General features: G+C 40.2%; 2 protein-coding genes across 2 annotated transcripts in view; one reads left to right on the forward strand and one right to left on the reverse strand.

The window, feature by feature from the left end:
* The window catches only part of LOC148417442 (unconventional myosin-Va), a 20203-nt gene extending 15552 nt beyond the window's left edge, over window positions 1-4651 (forward strand). Inside the window, exons 31-35 of the mRNA XM_088424872.1 lie at window positions 1-118; window positions 195-453; window positions 1204-1378; window positions 1690-1770; window positions 2839-4651. The exon at window positions 1-118 is cut by the window's left edge and continues 15 nt beyond it. Coding sequence (XP_088280998.1) covers window positions 1-118; window positions 195-453; window positions 1204-1378; window positions 1690-1770; window positions 2839-3000 — 795 coding nt within the window. The 3' untranslated portion in view covers window positions 3001-4651. The remainder of the gene's footprint in view (window positions 119-194; window positions 454-1203; window positions 1379-1689; window positions 1771-2838) is intronic.
* A 36-nt stretch (window positions 4652-4687) lies between these two features.
* The window catches only part of unc13a (unc-13 homolog A (C. elegans)), a 67624-nt gene continuing 51034 nt past the window's right edge, over window positions 4688-21277 (reverse strand). The window contains exons 39-45 of the mRNA XM_088424871.1: window positions 20482-20538; window positions 18981-19061; window positions 16814-16961; window positions 15698-15754; window positions 11743-11835; window positions 9367-9526; window positions 4688-8465 (exon numbers count right to left, since the gene is read on the reverse strand). Coding sequence (XP_088280997.1) covers window positions 8177-8465; window positions 9367-9526; window positions 11743-11835; window positions 15698-15754; window positions 16814-16961; window positions 18981-19061; window positions 20482-20538 — 885 coding nt within the window. The 3' untranslated portion in view covers window positions 4688-8176. The remainder of the gene's footprint in view (window positions 8466-9366; window positions 9527-11742; window positions 11836-15697; window positions 15755-16813; window positions 16962-18980; window positions 19062-20481; window positions 20539-21277) is intronic.

Here is a 21277-nt window from a genome sequence, read left to right on the forward strand (position 1 = left end):
GGCTTTTCGCCGTTGACCTTTGACGTCAGCAATTTCGTCCACGCGCTGAGCGAGCTCCGCATCCAGGCCTACCAGCAACTCGTCTCCATCACTGAGAAACGCCTGCAGAATTTGATAGGTGGTGCCTCAACCCAGCATCCTGACACGACAACTACAGTACTTTCATCTCACCTCATCTTCCTCATGCTACTCAGCCGCCGCCCTGTTGGAGGGTGAAGACATTCCGGCGGGTTCCAGAAGGCGAGTGGGCCTGACGGGGGCGGACGCTCCTCCTGTGGCTTGGGTGCTGAGGGAGCTGGGGGACCTTCATGCCGCCATGTCCAATCAGGCTTTGCACTCGGCGCTGATGGAGCGCGCCTTCCACCAGCTGGTCTACTTCATGTCCGCCTCCGCTCTCAACAGCCTGCTGCTCAGGAAGGACGTGTGCTGCTGCAGCCGAGGAATACACATACGGTACTGGAAAAAATAAGTTATTGAACATTTCCGTTGTTCAGTCATCTAAGGTATTCATGAATACTGATATGGTTGGCAGGTATCTCAGACCAAACTTTGCATTTTTAAGAATATTTACAAAAAAATTCACCATTCAAAATTATTGTTTAATCTCAGATGAAACTAAACTGCATTTTGGATCACAGTATTTTTTTTACATATTTTTTTTCAAATCGAGCGTACAGTTGTCAACGCTTCGTTTTTACTCGACTGACAGTTTATACACTAAAAGATGATACGCTAATTTAATCATTTTATTTTGTGAATTATGGCTCAAACCATATATACAAATGTTTTGATTACATTAATCAAACATTTTATTTCATGCTGCAGTTTTGGAATTCCTAAAACCACCCAAGTGGTGTCAAACTTATGCTTGTTTACCTTAAGGTCACTGTTTGGTGAAAAGCATATATTACGTTATTGTGACTTTAGTCATGGTTTGGGTTTGAATTGGTTTTGGTTTATAGTCTGTGTATAGTCCTTGTCTGTCTAGTCTAGTGCTAAATCCAACCCAAACAGAAACCCAGAACATGACAATTTTTGGTTTGGGTAAAAAAAACAAAACAATACACATTCTTTGATTAAACACAAAAAATACAGTTAAAGTATACGTGGTTTTCTTTGGATAGTAACAGTATCTACTCCACTAACAAGTACGTGTATTTAAAAAGAAAAAAAAACCAGGTCTCATTGTGTTTTGTGGTTCAGCCTGAACGTGAGTCAACTTGAGGAGTGGCTACGCGACCGCAGTTTGCAGACAGAGGGCGCTGTGTCCTCGCTGTCGCCTCTCATTCAGGCGGCTCAGCTTCTGCAGGTGGCGAAGAACAGTGAAGCGGACGCGCAGGCCCTAGTACGCATGTGCACCGACCTCAGCGGCCAACAGGTGACCCCTGACCTTTTGCTCGACACATATCCGTCTTGCACTTAACTTCAGGTTGACAAATATGCTTTGTGTAAAGCTATTTTTCTGTACTCGACCACAAGAGTTGCCGTTGTACGCGTTCTTTCCCAAGTCATATTAAGACACGAACACACCCCATCCCCTCCATATCTACACAACTTGATATGAAATCACAGCGATCACATTTTTAATCAAACCGAGCCCGGTTTGGTGGAAAAACGCTGTGGCTTTTAAGAGATGGCTTTTTAAAGCATGTCTGAAATGAGAAGTTGCCGCTGTTTTGTGTTGAGCAGATTGTGAAGATCCTCAGCAACTACACACCTCACAGTGACGTGGAGGAAAGAGTATCGCTCAATTTCATCCGCTTGGTTCAGGTTGGCCTTGCATCACTCTCACCTGGTCACCTCTTGCTGCTGACGCACACTATCAATGCATTCATTTCGTGACATCTTTATTGCTCGTCTTAGTGGTTTTTATTTGAAGTTCTCTTTTGTTTGTGGTCACACACACAAAAAGCTGAAAGTGACTGTTTCTGCTTCTCTCAAAGAAGCTTCTAAAAGGCCTTGTAGCCTTGGCTTTTTCAATAGAGGGTTCCTATCATTTCAGATTACCCAGAATGCACTGCTCTGAGAACGTACTGTAGGAATAGGAAATCTCCACTCCCAAACGGTCACCGGTGCCTTTTTTTCTTGCTGAATATAAGACAATGCAAAAAGGCAGAAAGAAGAGATCATATGCTTTAATTGAGTGGATTTGGTGCTTGTATACTTGTTGAATAAAATATGAGGATATTGAAAATGACCAAATAAAATGGCATGCTTGAAAATCAATCACGATCAATGCCGTCCATGCAGTCACCATAAGACTGACGCTAAAGTGGGTCGGGCTGGTCTGAACGTTTTCAAATGCCTTGTAATGTCATTTCGTAATGTTTTAAATCATGTTTCGATACGTCACGTTGGGCAGTGCATTGGGGTCCAGCAAGCCAGATTCTAATTCATACAGATCCAAGTCACAATAAAACGCATTGTGGGCACACCGAGCCTGTGTGCTATTGCGGACTGGCAAAGTCCAATAAAAACTCTTAAGTCTTGTGTTATCGCTTAAAATGAACGCAGGTTCAGAATGAACCATACCAATAAGGCCAGCTGCATGGGATTGTGGGATCTGTTACTATTTGTGGCACACACGTGGGAACCCTCTATTCACCTGTATTTCCTAACTTTTTATTATTATTTGTATATACATAAATTCAAGTCAACTGATTGGAACTCATTCACTGCCAGCCCAGTAAAAATGGATCATTGACGTCCATAGCCGTCAATGGCAGCGAATGACTTTATGTGGTCTTCGTTCATCTAAAATCTACAGTACTGAGACATTTTTAAGCGCCACCCTGGCCAAATTTTGAATGACCACGTCCTTTACGGCGCCTCTTTCAGGGGCTCCTCAAAGACCGCACAGATGCTCAGCCTCGCCAGCTCCTCCTGGAGGTCAAGCGCGTCTTTCCTGTCACCTTTCCTGACGAGGCGCCGCCGAGCGTCCGCGCGGATGACTTGCTCATCCCGGACTCGCTCAAGATAACCTTTCTACGCAAAGTGTGAACGTTCTGTCAAATGAAGTGGACACCACACAGTTCAAATTTGCCATCTTATATTGGAGGCAGAACACAACAAGACTGTGGTCCCATTAACTCCCGGAAACAAATAGATATAAAAAAAAAAAACAAACAAACAAAAAAACATTATAAACATCTTTATATATAAAAAAAAAAAAGTCCCATGCGACTACTTTGCAACACTTCACATTATCATTGTCATTATCATCAGTTATAAATATTTATATATTCACAAACATTTGAAAAATAGAAAAGAAGATATCAAAATAAAGGAGACAACATCCAATTATTACGCGTGCTGGCACAATACAATTGTTTTGCAAAAATCAAATCTCTTTTTGTTACAGCGTTCCTATCATGCACCATGAGTGGAAGTACTGGAAGGTGCACGCGGGGCAGAACATGCACGTCTGTCCTCTTGGTTGTGTGCTTTTTTTTTTTTTTCTTCTTTTTTTTTTTGCTTGTGCTTCCATCCTAAAACCTCTGAAAAGTGTCGCTGTGGAAGGCGAGAAATTCGGTGGCATATTGTCCACATGTTCCCTGGAGATAAATGAAGGCGCTCAGGCCACAGGGATGCTAATTACAGTCAACAAATTTGACTCATCCCTGTAAATGTGCACACAATCAATTGTGTCCACACAATTACCGCCTTCCTTGACTTGCACTGAAAAGAAGAAAATTGAGGTACTACGTATACCACAATTATACCACTATACCACACACGTATCAAATTCAAGTATGAGAAAGAAGCGAGTGCAACATCAAAAAAGTGGACTCGAATTATTTAGAATTATGTAAGTGAAATTTTGCATGACTAAAGTTGTTGTTTTTTTTTAACCCCTGGGTGTCAGGATTTTTCACGAGCCTGGCCTTATCACCCAACTTTAAATAAAATAAAAAAATATTTTCAACCCTTCAAAATGTTCAGTGACATAAGCCCTATCCATATATATGTATATTTACATATATTCCAAGGCTGTTTCGTTTCAAATGTTTATTTTGTGAGGGGAAAAAAAAAGTTCAAATCTATTCAAAGCTGCAGTTTTCGCAAACGGTAATGTGCAGATATAATGTTATGCATTGCATGAAATAAAATGCTTCTCTGCGGCGAAATAGAAACTATCTGCAACTTTTAGTTCTTGGATCAAAGCGTTTTGTCAACTGTAAAAACTTTGCATTATGACAGTCAGGCTAAGCCACTCAATGAAGTAATTGAAAGGCTTGTAAATGTCATAAGTGAGAGGCTGCTTTTGCAGTCTCAACACTAAATTTTCTATCGCACCCTGTTCGTGAATTGCCGTTGAAAAGAATAATGCAAAAATCGGATAAAACACTGGGTTTTCAATATGTCCAAAATTGACAATAGTTCCAATTTTGAATGCCAGTAAATGAGCCCGACATGGGCTAAATTTATCTTCTGCAGGTTTTAACTCTCAACCTCCCATTTACAGGCATCTAGAAGGGACAGCATATTTAAAATCGATTTGTTTTGACGATCTGTGCAATATTTTAGTCCCCTAATGTTTTTTGTATGCATTTTCCTTTTAATATCACGCGCCAAAAACGTCGAAAAGCCAGAGTTGGATTAGAATTTCCCCCAGGGGCTAAACAAAAAATGCCGGTGGTAGGAAGATAGTTGAAATATTACCATTGTGGGGGGGGGGGGGGGGGGGGGGGGGGGGCAATTTTAAGAAAACATGCCTATAATTGTTTATCGTGATAAAATATGTCACTCTTGACCAACATTACCAAACTTCCATTTGCCTTTTTTTTTCTTCTTCTCAGTGAGGCCATAAAAATTCTTCATACCAATGCCACTTCACATGATTTTTTTTTGTTGTTAAATCAGTGCTATTCAATTCCCAAGAACTTAGGTTCTTGAGCTATTGAAGAAAAAAAAACAATCAGTCCCCATGAAAGCTGCTGCAAACTCTTGGCCCTTGACATTCTTTTTTAAACACTATATCCAACACTTATGCTGATAATAAGAATTGGAATATCCACCATGTAAACATGAGCCGGCTTCAAAAATGAGACTTTTGAGTCGATTGAGCAGATGCATAGAGTTCCAATCGCATATGAGTCATCAAATGCTGTAGTTTTTGCACAGCATAGGCCAAAGAAAGGTGTGTACAAACATACACCCTTGTATGTGACCCCAATTATGAGCTGTCACCACATGACCTCTTTAATGGACAGGTAAGAATTATTGAGGATGCTTGCTTTCATGTATGTGGAAACGCTCCAGTCATCTACCAAATTGGAAGGGCAGGACCTTCAAAGTTCTATCAGCGAGACTTCATTCAAGCAGTGGTTCTCAAAGTGGGGTCTGTGAAATAATTTGGGTGTTTTGTAACTGATTTAGTTGATCATAACACAGATTTGTGCCTTTTTTGGCTTAGTCTTTGTTTTACTGCGCTGCCTCTGGCCGCTCTTAATAGTGCATCGATAGTGTGCTATCGGAACGTCTGGGAAGGACAGAATATTGCGTTATTAACATAAGATTTACTATTCATTTAATTTTACATTAACTTGTGAAAGTATTCATGACTCTCCAATATAGCAACCCATTCAATCAGTTTAATATTTCATTGTGGGGGAAATTGACCCGGTTTGTTATAAGGAGGCGTGCGATTTGCAATTTCTGTTTCTTAAACGTGTGTAGCTGCAAAGCACATGTTTGGCTTAAATGATTTTTTGTTTTGTTTGCAATGTTTGAGAACCCTTGCATGAAGGAATAGACCGTGCTAAAACATTAGATGATTACCGTAACTGTTTATGATTTTTGGTGTTTTTATTGAATAAAGTTGTCACCAAATTGTATCGGACTTTAGAGTTGCCACTGGACGACAAGCGACGAAGCAGCCTAGCGCTCAATGCTGATTGCCTAATAATTGCTTATACCAGTGTTGCGCAACATCCCAGCACAATTCTACCGTAAAATCGCTTTTTCTTTTTTTTTTTTGTTTAATGGTTTTACATGGCGCTCCACTGTCAACATTGGCAGTGGCCAATTCATTTCTTTATGTTGTCTCATTGTCTACTTCAAAAAACAAAGGGAAGAAGACCGCAGGTATAAAGACCCTGCGCTGCGTACCCTTCACACCACTTGATATGCTCGACCGATTAGAAAAAAGGAGAACGTGCACACACATACACACTAAAACCTAAAACCTCAGAGGTTAGTTTGGTCATTGCATCATTTGTCATATTATAAGCATGGCCTACACCTGGGGAACTAAAATGGCCCCTGACAGGAAAAAGGATGCCTAACCTCGGAAGGTGGTCCATTTCTTCCGTGTCGAGTATGGACAACGGCTGGATAATGACTTGTGCTTGGTATGGTCAGAACAACCCACGTAGTCTAGTGTATGCGCGTGGGACTTGGCACCTTTGACCTGGAATGTTTACACTGGTAACAGGGAGTCAACCGCTATGATCTTGGCTTGGGTTGGTTTCACTAGCGGGCAATACACACACACACACACACACTCACACAGATTGTGCACTTGTCATCACAAAGACGGCGGGCGTACGAGACAAAAGGCATTGAGGGTGTCAGGCAGTGTGCTGTGTTCCACCGTTCGAACGGCTTCCCCAAATACACTGGAATTACATGTATGACTCATTAGATTCATAACTACAGCGTCTAGAAATATACTCCCAAAGGAAACTAAACATAAATAAAGAGCAGTACAATCTGCCATAGTTTTCTTCCTTGGGATCTTCCCTGTCACCATTCTTTCTGGAATGCTTGGCATTTTTTTGCTCAGGCATGCGAGCAACTATCTTCCAAAAGAAAAAGAAAACCCTGTGCAGCCGAATGAGATCAAAGTTCCTGATTGGTGTCACTAAAGATATTTCCCAAAGCCAAACTTGAGTTTTCCCCTTCAGCGTGGGCCAGACAAGCAACCAGCAGATCTACAAACTCGTCCTGAGTGCGCGAGAAGAGGCGAGAGTTGTGGTAGGACAACGTGGCTGCTCGCAGCGCCCTGAGCATCTGACAGTTCCTTGCTGAGAAGGACATCACCGTGCCGGAGCAAACTCCCATCCCCATGTTTCCCAAAATGCACTGGGCCATCGTGGGGAATAGTTTTGAAAACGCCAAGATGGCCGTGATGACTGAGCTGCGCGAAAACCTGCAAGAGTCTTTAGGTATTCAAGTGGGCGTAGTCTAGAAGGCTGGGAATGTTTGTTCGGCTGCTGGGGGAAAACTTGAAGTTTCGACGTCAAATACAGTGGCGCCTTGAGATCCGACCGTGTGTAACTTAGAGCGTTACCCATTGAAATAACTGGAAACACCATTCGTTTTTTTCCGGTTTCTCAAGTATAATATATAGAATATAAGCCTGTGAGTTGCTCCACCCTTTGGGTTCTAATTGCTTTAACCCCTGAGTGTCCAGATATTTTTCACTAAGCCTGCCTATCACCAACGTTGTATATATATATTTATTTATTTATTTGACATGGCAGTAAATGAGCCCGACATGGGCTAAATTTGACACCTTTAGGGTGTACCTGTCAAACATCTCATTTGCAAGCATTTAGAAGGGACGGCAGGACGCCATATTGAAAGTCGTCATGTTTTGACAATCCGTGCAATATTTTAGCCTCCTACGTTTTTTTTTTTGTATGCTTTTCCTTTGATATCACACATCAAAACCATCAAAAAGTCATAGTTGGGTCAACATTTCCCCAGGGGTTAATCACAACACCGCTACATAACATAAATATTTTTCAATAGACCATCGACAGCATTTCCCATTTTGTGTTAGCATTACGCTACACCTCAACTGGGAGGAGCAACAACCAGCCTGAAGCCTCTTTATTGAGCGATTGGCAAACTGTTCATGGGGAGAGAGTTATGCTTGTAAGCGCTTGTATCTCACATTCTCCCTTGCAAATCAACGCAAAAATACAAAATATGTCTGAGCAATAAAGTGAAGGAAAGAAAAAAAAAGTATCGGGAAAGCCCTGTACGTAAATCATTCGTATCTCAAGGCACCTCTGTATATTTTCTTCCACAGCAATCCTGGAACTTTTCCGACATACTTGCCAAACTCCATGATTCCACCTGACCACAAAGATGGCTAATGTGATCCATAATGATGAAAACACCCCTAACGGAATGAACGTATTTACAGCACTAAGCCCGGTTGCCCTTAGCTGCGACCTTCCTCGGCCGAACGCTGGTCCGACTTGAGCTTGACGAACTCCTTGGCCACGTCGTCGTTGTTGCGCTGGGACAGGATGCGCAGCACCGTCAGACCCGTCTCGTCCATGTGGATGCGCTTGCCCAGGGGCAGCCAGCAGGCCACGCTGCCCTTGGAGGCCACGTCCTTCAACTGCAGTACAGCCATACCCACCGTGCGGTCCTCGCGGGCGAAGCAGTAATCCTTGACGCACACCTGCAGCTCATAGCACTCAGGGCCCACCTCGTTGCTCAGCGTGCTGATGGGGGGGGAAATCAAACTTCTTTAAGGTTTTTAGTTTAACAATGTTTTAGAGTACTAAGACGAGTTTGAGCCCGGGTGATTGTAATATTCAGAAAATATCAGATGTATGTAATCCTGGAAGACAGTCATAATGTTACAAGAAAATGAGTTCCAAGTCACAGTATATGAAAGAAAGCCGTAGAACTACGTTGAAAAAAACTAATGTGAAAAAATGAGCAGCAGCAGCTATCTCGCGCAAAACATCCTCGTTACTCTTCCACGAGTAGTCGTCTTCGCACCCATCCAATTTGTTTGAAATGGAGGTCTTTGGAGATGATTTGCTGATCATAAGTAGATTGTCGAGAATTATTGTCACATTGTCATTATTGTTCAAGCGCACATCCAAGGGCTGAAGGAGACAAGTCAAGCCATCTTTTCCTTTTCATAATGAGTCAAAGTTCGCCGGAAAGTTTATCCACGCAATCTCGTTGACAACAAGGAGGCAACAAGGCAGCGCTTGATATATATACTATACATATATATACATATATATATATGTATAGTATATATATATAAATATATATTATACATATATCTACACATATATATATATATATGAATATATATATATATATATATATATGGAAAAAAATGGGTCTGTTTTGAGTTATGCGGTTATGGGTCGACCTCCCTAATATGGGGGTTGAAAATGAGGAAAAAAACTTGACTTGTACTCGGCGAAATAGGGTAGGAGTTTATAAGTCGACCTCGTAATATGGTGAAACTCAGGAAAAAATATTGACTTATACTCGAGAAAATACGGTAGGTATGTTTGGGAATATTAATATTCACTCCACTTGTAGGAACAATGACATTTGTTTTTTCTCCACATGACAAGCATCACCGTGATGACTCACAATGTGAAGGTTTCGTTGTATTTGGGTGCCCAGCTGTTGTTCTTGGACTTGGTGGCGTACTTCCGCTTTTTGTCACTTAGGTGAGGTCCAATGATGAACACCTCCACGAACGGACGAAATATTCCCTGCGTCTGCCACCTCAGGTCATTGGCGGCCACCACTGTCGTGGCAAAGAGAAAAAAAGTAAGTTAGCGTCTTCAATGTCAACAAGTGGCCTTTTCCAACACTGCCCCTTCAAGACATGATTTCTCTGCCATTACTTGGATCGCTGCAGTGGTTCTCAAATGGGGGTACAGGTACCCTTGGGGGTACTTGAAGGAACTCCGAGGGGTACTCAAGATTTTCAATAAAACAAACAAAAGTCCTTTAAAAATCATTATTGAATTAATTAATGAGGAAAATATAAGTTAGTAAAAAACAGTTTATGTTCAGTCGCTTATCCAATTTCTTTATTATAAAAGCCTAGTTTCTCCCCCACACTAAAATGGTTTGGCCCACTTTCATGTGCCACCTCCCATTACCTTACATAATTCATGATTTATTTTTGTGAAATATTTATTTATAAACATTTCTTTTTGAAAACAGGTCTGATACTTTATGTTGACTATTTTTTGTGGACAAATATGTGTTAATAATTGTCAGATGGTTTTATTCGCTTCTAACTAACAGATCTCAACAGGTAGAAGTAAACTCCATTCTTTCTTGTTGAAGAAGGTGCAGCATGGGAGTACCACACGGGGATGTGAGTTCACCTTTTATTTTTACTATTTATACCAATGATTGCAGGAGTAGACTGCCAAATAACTCCATTTTTAAATACTCAGATGATACTGTTATTCTTAGATTGGAGAGAATTATTGCCACATGTATATTTTAATGAGTGGTCGGAGAACAGCTACCTAATTTTAAATCCCGATAAAACTAAAGAGATGATTTTCTAGCCTAAACGCGTGTTCGCATATGAAGCGATGGGTCTGGGGGGGGGGGGGGGGGGGGGGGGGGGGGGGGGGGGTGGATTGAGCAGTCACCGATTGAGCAGGTGACTGGAGAAAGTACCTCAGAGTCCAAATGGACAACATGCTAAAATGGAATGTCCATGTGGACTATGTATGCACTAAGCTAGCCCAAAGGTTGCATTTTCTCCGAAGGTTTAGATTCTTTGGGGTAAGCATGGGAGTTTTGACCACATTTTACGATGCTGTGCTTGGTAGCATCATAAGATACGGCGTAGGAGCTTGGTTCGGAACTTTGTCTGTCCAGCTCAAAATGAAAATTATAACATTGGTGAAAACAGCCATGAAAATGATTGGGAGTAAAGACTCTCCATCGTTATAGAGGATACTTGAGAAATCTGTGCTCAGTCTGGCAAAAAGAATCCTTGCTGATCCACAACATATTTTGTTTTCTGAATATGAGATCTTACCCTCAGGTAGACACTTCAGAATGTGTCGTGGCAAAAGCAACCGATTTAAATGATCATTTCTCCCTGCTTCGATTGTTCTATTGAACAAAAGTCAAAAGGAAAGAGCCTTAGTAGGATCAAGTTAAAAAAAAATACTCTTCTGTGTATCTTTGGTATTTATTTTGATTTTAAATACAAGACTCATTTTGTCGTAGGATTGCCATGAAGACGCGAGAGTGTCCTATTTTCTCTGCACTGATTGTACCATGCAGCAACTGTATGTTTTATAATAATAACGTTTATCTTATCTTATCTTTATTAAGTTTTTGTGAACAGATCTCTACTATGATTCCAAAAGAGGAGACTTTATGTTTAATATTTTTCTGTGGACAAATATTTATTTATAATTATTTGTTTTTGAGAGCAGCGCTCACACTTTATGTTGATTATATTTGTGGACAATATTTATTAATAATTAAGTTAATGATTTATTTTGTGAACAGATCTCTTCTGTAATCCCAAAATAGGACACTTTATGCTTATTATTTTTCAGTGGATAAATATTTATTTAAAGTTATTTCTTCTTGAGAACAGGTCTGTCATGTTATTGTGATTTTTTTTTGGACAGATATTTATTAAGTTATTTCTTTTTGATAACATCTCTTCTATGATCCAAAAGGTTCTAAAGTTTTTTAAATCATGCACTCATGACATGTTTCTTTTTTTTTTTACCCCAAAATGCTTTGCACTGGTTAACTTTAAGTAATATTTAGCTGAAAAGATATTTCACAGAAGGTACATCACTGAAAAAAGGTTGAGAAACACCGTCTGCCCTGCGATGACATCATTTATGATCCTTGCAGGTGTTTTTTTTTCATTTGTGCTATCTTCATGATGGCCACATTCCTTACAGTCTGAGACAAATCTCGGTTTCACGCGTGTTCAGAAAAATATAATGCTCCAGTATACAGTACCCTTCACAGTGACTTTGTGCTCGCCGGTGTTGGGGTGAGTGAAAATCTCCACGTGAATGGACACCTCTCCTACCGCGTCGTCCACACCGGACCCTGGCGGGATGGACACATGGTAAATCACCAGGTTTCACGAGCGCAAGCTTTCATAAGTCTCCTCCTCCAAAATGAAAGCATTTTCATATTGGGGGATATGAAATGGACAAATAATAGTGACAAGCACGTTAGAGGAAGACTTTAAACATATTCATTTGGTGCCGAGGTGCAGGTGTGGACAAATTAAAGCTGCTATGAGTGGGCCTTCCATGGTGGGAAGGTGTCTACTGTTTCATATTCATATTTTCTTCTTCTCAGGAAGTGGCAAAACAGGTTCCCACATTCCAGTAATTACTGACAGAGAGCTAACAATTTGATAATGGCGCCCACTCATAGATGCAAGTTGTGTGTGTGGATGCACGATAGTCGCTAAAAGATAACGTTGAAGAAAAGCTGAGTTGGTACCCTGCCTTCAGGACATGCAACATGAAAAAGACCAGAAAACGGGATAAGGCCATGTCTTCTCTTTGAGACATGGTGAAGCAGCATGTGGCTCATTGTCTGAGGTAGTCGTAAAGAAAACTAACGAAAAAACAAAGTAAAATTGAAAAAATATTAGTTAACAAAACAAATGAAAGTGCTATTGAATAAGTTGTAAATAAAAAGGGCACTTATGTTTGGCTTAAATGTTTTTATTTCCGCAAACATTTGCAATGAGGGACCTTGGAAAATTGGATTTGCAAAAGGGGTCCCTCACTCCAAAAAGATTAAGAACCCCTGTTTTAATTAATATCCTACATAAGGTTTTGGGTTCATTATGGAAACCTTTGGAAAATAAATTACATTTATTTCAGTATTGGTGTACGTCTGCACAGGAGAAAGGTCAAACAGATGTTTTAGGCTTGTCTTTTACCTTTAATTTATTATACAGTTTTTTTTTAATCTTGCACTTGACAAATATTCCATACATCCAAAAAAAAAAAAACTAAAATAAAAATCCTACTCTAAAAATTAAATTAAAGCAAAAATGATCTAAAAGCCAAAACAAAATAAGGACTAACGAAAAAAAAAAAAAAACCCTCCAACAACGCTGGCTCAAAGTCCCACGGTAGCACATTGTACTATTGTATTTTTGTGATCCTGAGACAATTCATAGACACGTGACTGACTAGATAAGCTCCATCTCACCCTTGACCCTAACGAGCACACACTCTCTTAAAAAAATGGTTGGACACAAGGTGGATCTGGTCTTCGGTGGAAAAACGGTGGCTATCCCCACTATGCATCAAAGATAAGCTATCACATCAACACTGAATCAAGCAAGGGCTGACACAATTATTCATCAATGCGGCCTCAGCATTGCAATGTACGTCGGACAATCAAACAATTCCAGAAGGATATGGCAACAGATGGATATTCATTTGCAATGTTTTAATTAATGTCTTCACTCTTGTCAACGGCGGCATTCGGCGCGTGTTTGTTTTTTCAGCCGGCCGCCCACTAAACAAGGTGTCAGTGGGAGTTCGACAGGCAAAGTGTTCCTGGCATGTTCCCGCCGTTCGGCTCCCGTCAACTCTCCAGGAAGGATTATTGGATTGTCCCTCTCGCTGCCAACTTCCATCGACACCGAAGAGAGCAGCAGGGGTCCATCTGGACGGCTCTACTCAATGGAGCGTGTTCATAAGAGATCAGAAAGAAACTTTTCCGGCTATGTGCAGCAAAAAAATGAAGGCCTTATTTCAAGAATCATCACTGGCCCGTTTTAGTTGTGATTTTTAAAACCCAAATTCAAAATGTAAACATTAACTGTGCTACACTCAACAATTCCACAATTTGCAAGCATTTTTAGCTGCCACTGAATGAATGAGGCTCCACAGACTTTATGGGACAGGGACATTGACAAATTAGTCGTAAATCCGAAAGACTAAACTATAAAACTGAGTTTGTTTGCTAAAAGGAATCTCAAATCAAATGGACTTGGTTGTGTAATTTCATATACGATGGGTGGGCATACAGTTTAGAGAACCCAACGTGTGCCAGAGGTGTGAACTTCGTCAGCACCGACAGACTGTCCGTCAGTTCCATCGCCGACGGACGCCTGTTTTGCCAACGGGCCAACAAATGACGGGAATGCTCCAAAATCCGGTGAATTAAAAATATCGAAAAATAGCTATTTTCATCCATCGTCATAATCGTCGGGATAGGCATTATGTCAAATGTCCTTCAGACATCCATCATATGTCCGCCAGCCCACCACGCCCCTTTTTGCTTATTGAAACATAATTTAACTGACTTGCATGTTTATTTGCTATATTGCTGCATCTTTATAGTACAAACTGCAATCAGCCTGCAGTGAATGTGAGATATGTCACTTTTCAGTACCGCCAAGCAGTGAAAAAACATGTTCAGTTGAGAGAATAAACTGGGTTGGTTTAATTCATTAATTGCCATTCACAGCTATAACATTTAAATATAAGACTTAACTGGAGATTTGTAGTTGCTCCCTTTATTATAGTCCTGGTTTCATCAATCGAAATTCACACTATAAACAATCTCATCGACCAAAAGTTAAAAGTAATATTTAGAATGAAGTGTTGAGAGATTTTTTTATGTTATTTTGCTTTTAAAATATGTTTTGCAAAAAGAAAAGAGCATTCTGGGAAGCAAGGCGGTAACTCTTTCAAGCAACTAATGGGTGCAGAACAAATTTGCATTCTTTCTCTGACTGGCTCTTGGCCAGGAAATGCAAGATATAAGTTTTTTAATTCACTAATTAATTACGTTTTTTTTTGTAAATTCAACCTCAAAAATACTTTGTTTTACTTGTAGTGTATGTGACAGATCAAATTTAGACAAATTTGAAAGAAAAGTTCTTAAAAAGTGTCTTCAACAATTGTTGGCCAAGCAGTTATAAATGAGCGCCAACATCCACCATTTAAGTATCACTGAAAGCATGATAATTCCATCCAGTGAGGATGATTGCTAATTGCACGCTCGTCCCACCAGCATTTGCCACAGGTGCGGGTTAATAAACCTGTTGTGTATTATAGCCTAGGGTTAAACCCCTTAGCTGGCTTTGTTTTCGTGTTACACTTATATTACTGTGTTGTGTTTCAATTGCAGTGGAACTGTAAAACTACAGACATGGTGTTAACTTTAAGTGTAATTAAAAAAACAGAAAAAGAATTACTATGAGTGCAGTGTGTCATGCAGATAGAGGTAGACCAGCGCCTGACAAATGACGGACCAAAAAAAAAAAAAAACAAAAAAAAGGTAAAATAGCGCCCACTAGTGGTGGCGGAAGGTTGGGCAAAAATACACCGACGGACTGATGGGCCGACGATTACAATTTTGCCTGGCTTGAAAAAATGACGGACCGATGATGACGGAAAGGGAGCAGTGCTCTGACGAATGCCGGATCAGCAAAAAAATGTAAGTTGCCCACGCCTGATTTGTGCACAGGCAATGAAAAACACTTTTCTGCAATATGTTCCCCATAAAGAATAATTTGTTGCACATCAGCCCTCCATCGGGCATCTCACGATGACATCATGCTGCGTCAGGTCTCCTCCATACTACTGATGGATCGCTATTGTTGTCTGATGTCCGCGCATCATGCTTCAATATCTGCTCATACATACCGAGCGGGTATGTATTCAATGCAGTTCCATCCATACAGACATCAGCGCTTACGTGGCATGCATGAATGCATAAAAGGTCTCAACTCTCGTGTCAGTGCACTTAAAAGGGCCGTGAAAGGCCTATGTAGGAAAGGGGGGGGAGGGGGGGGGGGGTACGGTATATTGAGTCGATACAGGCAGTGGAGAGTTTGGGGATACATGGAGGTGCAGGGGAAATAGGGGATTGGACTTGGAAGCTCTCCAGTGGTCCTTTGACGTCTCAAAACGTTTGAGCAACATACCCCTCTCTGGGTAAACATCCTCACTAGCGGTGAACCGCACCCCCTTGCCGCCGAACACTGGTGGGGGTGGGCGGAAGGAGGGTGTGCACAGAGAAAGGAGAAAGAAACATTAAAAACATTGGAAGGGCCTTTAACAAATGGGACTACTGTAGTTGCAGGCCATGTCTTTGCTAAATGAGCTTTCAATGGGGGCTGCCCCAACATAATCCACTTTTTAATAACACCACTCTCACGTTACAGTTAGAGAAACCATCAAGGGTAAATACAAATGCAATACACCAGCACGCAACAGTCAGAAGTAATGATAATCTAATAACATGAAAAAAAAATACATCATATAAATAAAATGCATCATACTCACCAGAGAATATGAAATGTACTATTGTCGAAGGTGGCCAACCGTAACAAATTTTGCTCTGACCCTCCAATCAGAAAATGTGTATATGCTAACATTGTCAATTTTCCACTCAAATTGGTTAAAGTAACACCCCAAATGCGAATATAGTTTAAGTTAGTCGCATTACTGATTTTGAAGGTCCTTGGGCAGATGAGAATAACATGGAGCCTGTAATTTGATTACATGCACATAGTGGAAGCAGTGCAGCCAATATAAAGGCTACAAAATAAAGAGAAGAGACTGTTGTGGCAAAACACAATGTCATTGAACAAATGAGAATTTTGCTTTTAAATGTAAGTCAATTCTTCCGATAGTGATCACGCCCACAGAAAAAAATCCTGCGTAGCTCAAAAGGCTTGCACAGCTGTTAAAAATGTTATCACTTCCCCACATAAACAGTGTCTCTTGCAAGAGGTGCTCAGGAACATCATGGCTGTTACATGATTGCCTGGCAGCTAAATAAACAGAGGCCAAATGGTGAACAACAAGGGAGAAGATGGAGGATGGTTATTTGTTCTTTTCGTTGCAAACTCTGTGCTCCTGCAGGCAGCCAAGGTCTCCAGGAGACTCAGCTTGAGGTAGTAAGCATATTTTTAGACCACATAGAGCTACATTTGGGAAATACTAGAATGGCATCAAACATTGACGCTGGAACCACAATGGACCAGAAAAAAAAATAAATAAGAGGGCAGGGGAGCAAAAAAAAAAGGTAAAGTTACCTTGTGCATTTTGTGACTGGACAAACGTCTTAATAAGTTTGTCGGTGGCTTGCGTGTAGAGGGACAGGGCGTAGTGAAGAGACAGCAGGTCAGGGCTCTTCTCCAGGAACGTCTTCTTTAGCCCAACGCCACCAGCATGGAAATATTGCTGAAAACCACCAAGCCAGTAGAATAGTTTTTAACAAATGCCCTCTGCCAGAGAACCATATTTTACAATCACAGAAAAAAAGTCAGTCTAACTCAATGTTTCTCAACCATATTTTGCCAGCCCCCCCCCCTAGAAAAGAGAACCCCCCCGCCCCCCAGTCAATGCACTGAATAGAAATAAGATTATTATTGATGAAATTTATTTAAGTGTACCTACACATATATCCTTTTTAACATTAAAAACAGAAAAACGCAATATAAATCAACTTTCAACAACTGTTAATTATTTTTATACAGGTTATAGCTTAGTCTAAAACGGAAAAAAAGAAGCAAGTGCACCAAAGTGCCTGAAACTAAAAGAAAATGATGAAAATTATATCTTTAGTGCAATTACATTCCACATGACAAAAACAAAGCCTTTTTCCTGGGATCATCCGCACCCCCCCAGGGGGGCCCGCCCCACTATTTGGGAAGCACTGGTCTAACTATACCTTGCTCTAAAACCTAAAAAGTTTGGAAACCCCTTCTAATTTTGTCTGTTGGTAATTATTTAATAAAGTTCTGTATTGTGGATTACTACTTTTCAATAATTCATTGATACTGATTAAAATTATTTGGTAAGCAAAGTGTTAAGCCAAATTGAATTTTTATAATTTCCATTTTTCAATCAAAAACACTTTGTCCAGAAAATAGCTCAGCACATGTTGGAATTTTCTCAGTCAGCTATATGATGCGGATAATGCTTGATAACCAGGAATGACTTTGCAAATCAACCGTTGGATTTTCTTGGCGTCTCAATATCTTTGAGACCATTTCTATTCGAAGGTGTTACAAAATATTAATTTGACTCTTTCCGTTCAACCAAAAAGATTCTTTAAAGTTATTCGGTTACTACTGCAGCTTTGATGCTTGATTTTTTTTTAAATGTAACTTCTAAAGCTGAAGAAAACACACAAAAACATTGATAATGACATGACTCCTTCTTGTGGCTGAATCCAATCATAATCTGAATCCTTCAATCATCCAAAAGCTGAAAAGATGACTCACTAATTTTTGTTTCTGGCATTTCAAAAAGGTTTAAAAGAGCAGAATCTATCTGTTCTGGAACGGTTAACACAGTTAGACTTGTGCCTTGGTTTTTGTTTTTTGGCGCCGCCTCTGGCCGCTGTTGGGAGTGCATTTCTGAAGGGAAGGGGGAGGTGTTCCAGTTGGGAGCAGTTATGTCGATGCCACACGTTGTTGTCTGTCCTTACGAGAGCTGGCCCACGAGTGTCTGTGAGTCGTTTTCTTTAGTGGAATATTATTTACCCTAATATGCCCATGGTTGGTCATTCGTGTCATTACAGATAATAAGCTGGCTAATTTTAGTTTATATCAGCATGCTAAACGGTGCAGCCTTTGTATGTGTTGGCTTGTTAGCATTTTCGTGTTAGCCCAGTAGCATTTCATATTGAAGAGAACATTATTTGTGGTTGTATGTTTGATTTAATCTTCACAGTTGTCTACATTTGGTAAGATGTGATTTTCGCATATGTATACTTACGATTGGTGTATATTCTTTGCAGTTTTACAAAATAAAAATGAGTGAGATCGACACAACTATTTAAGAAGTTGCCCTCATTTTGCTGTTCGCTGTCTTGTCTACCTTGACGAAAACCACCTTAACATCTTGGGAGGACAGAACACTATCAGTCGAATAAAACTGAAGACATTGTCAAATGATTTGATGCCTCTTTTTAAAAAATGAAAAAAACCCTATAGTGTCAAGGTTGTACAGAATTTTACAGTAGTGTTGTTATATGTACAGTTGTGCCGTTTTCTTTGGATTTATACTGCAAATGGTGTTTAAGAACTATATTGAACCCATCTGGATTTTATTGATCTGACTGTAATTGCTTGTGTGAGTATATTTGGTTATTTCTGTCCTGCTTTCAGGTTGATTTATGACAATTGCATCGGCGAGCACAAAAAAGCAGCGGCAATGTAATAAGAAAAGAGTCTGCAGTCAGTGTATTCCTACCTTGATGGTGTCCAGGGCCAGTTCTATGACTGCACACTGCTTGGGCGTGAGCGCTTTGGCCTCTTCACGAACCATGTGCTCCTGAACAACAAGTAGCACAGTTAGGGAGACTCCTTGAACTACCCTAAAGGCAAAAAAAGACTAGAAGGTGCAAACTATTACTACTGTGGCGTTAACAAAGAAGAGGCTTATTTGCAGATTTTTCAAAGCGCCAGGACCTTCTTCAAGTCGAGTCAAATGTAGTCAAGTATTTGTATAGCTCTGAATCACCACAGTCTCAAAGGGCTTCACAGGTGAAGAAAGAAATTATACAGAACATCACAAATACACAGCAACATTCCTGGAACAAAGTGCCCAGAAGAGGAAGGAAACACTCAAAAATCACATCTGGAGAAGCCCCCTCCCACAGTCAAAATGTACGAGATTCTGAGTGTGAAAAGTAACACATTGTGCCCACTTGAGCCCCCTTTCCAAACCAGGAGAAAGGGGCACATTCTTGCCTAATTTTAGCCTTTTTTTTTTTTTAAACTGATATTTACTGTCTGTTAATCCTCCAATGAACTAATGGTGATCTGATAATTATTCAGGTTTTAAAGCAGTTTCACACAACTGAATTAGCTCAAGTCCAGTCACTTATCACGCTTACATTATTTTTTTTGTGGATATTATGTTGCAGCATGAGCAGTAGCTATTGTAACTTTTGTCCGACTGATTTCCTGCTGTAACTTTGGCAATTTTTTTACTTTGGTATTCATATCTAGTCTGCTTTCTCCTAATGGGCAGTAACTCCAGATCAGCAGATAGGTGGCAATTCTCCAAATGAGGGGCAAAGTATTTGTGCTTCCAGGTTCATGTGGTTGCGCAGCATCACTGCCACCATCATGAATTGCCTGTGGGAAGGACAGCCCTGACCAGCCTGCTCAAGCTTACCCGCTGACAGATATCACTTCACTTGTTATCTACAAACTATCTTGCAGAATGTCTTGACACGCAGAATCCTTTGTCACACATGTACTAATCATACACACACACGGAAGGCGAAGAAGTTCTGGTCATGTTTTTCTTCTTTTTTTTTGTAGGGTGGGAACACATATTTAATTAGAGACTTCTGAATCAAATAAAAAGAGACGGTTGGGAGAGTGCAGCGGAATAAGAAAACGAATGCCTTGTCTCCTTTTTTGTGCATCGTTTCTTACAAGTGTCTAACAGGTGCAACTGACAACTTTGAACATCAAACAACTGTTACTATACATTGGTATAAACATACACGTATGCAAATCAATATCCAACAATACCCCAAATCATGTAATTTATCCAGCCTGTGGAAGCAGTGAGAACAGCTGGAGATTAGCTTGAGTTTAGCTTGCTGACTTGCTACTTCTCGACATCAGTCCAACAGATGTGTTGTCAAATACTGTCAACATTAGGCTATGACTGGCATTGCTAAGTAGACTGAATTCTATATTAAGATGGATTATGAAAAGGATAAAAATTGCTGTACCTTCAGCTTGGACAATTGACCCAGCTCCTTGGCAGCATTAAAGATGAGCTGAGTGCCCTGCAAGGGTTAAACAGAAAGAAGGAAAAAGATAGAAAAAAGGATGACTGAAAAGACAAGTCCAACAGTGACTGATCATGCTAAAAGTACAGTACAAGGCAGCACTACACAGAAGACAGCGACATACATAAACAACCACCTCTTTACAAAATATCAGACTACTTTTTTTCTCAGTATTTCAGAGCACTTGGCTGCAAACATACAGCTACACACAGTGAATGCAGACACACACACACACACACACACACACACACACACACACACTGTATATGGCTACTTAACAATAGTGTGGTGCAGGAACTGTAGACATTTACTACATCTTCATACTACAGAGCGAATAAATCGACAAGCCACAGTTTACTTAATCTCGGTTATGATTTTGCCATTATAAACCACCACAATGGATTTAAGACACTGAAGACTTTGAAAATCTTTGCCTAAAACGTTATACCATAATAAAAATCGATATCACCCAGAATTAAACTTGATAAAGTAGACAGATGTGTGACAGAAAATGTGTGACACCAAAACAGTTTTCATCCCAGGGTGTGGCTCGTCCTTGGCAGCAAACTTGCATATGACATGAATCACTCATCACGCAAACTATCTTAAAATGATTGAATTAACGGTGGATTGAAAACATATTAAAATATCACATTTTTCTCTCCTAAATTCAGAAGCATGGATGATTTTAAATTTTAAATGATCATCAGGGTATGAAAATGAATTGAAAATACAA

The sequence above is a fragment of the Hippichthys cyanospilos genome, chromosome 10, assembly GCF_059441005.1.
Source record: "Hippichthys cyanospilos isolate Australia breed blue-spotted pipefish chromosome 10, RoL_Hcya_1.0, whole genome shotgun sequence".
In the NCBI taxonomy this organism is placed as follows: Eukaryota; Metazoa; Chordata; class Actinopteri; order Syngnathiformes; family Syngnathidae; genus Hippichthys; species Hippichthys cyanospilos.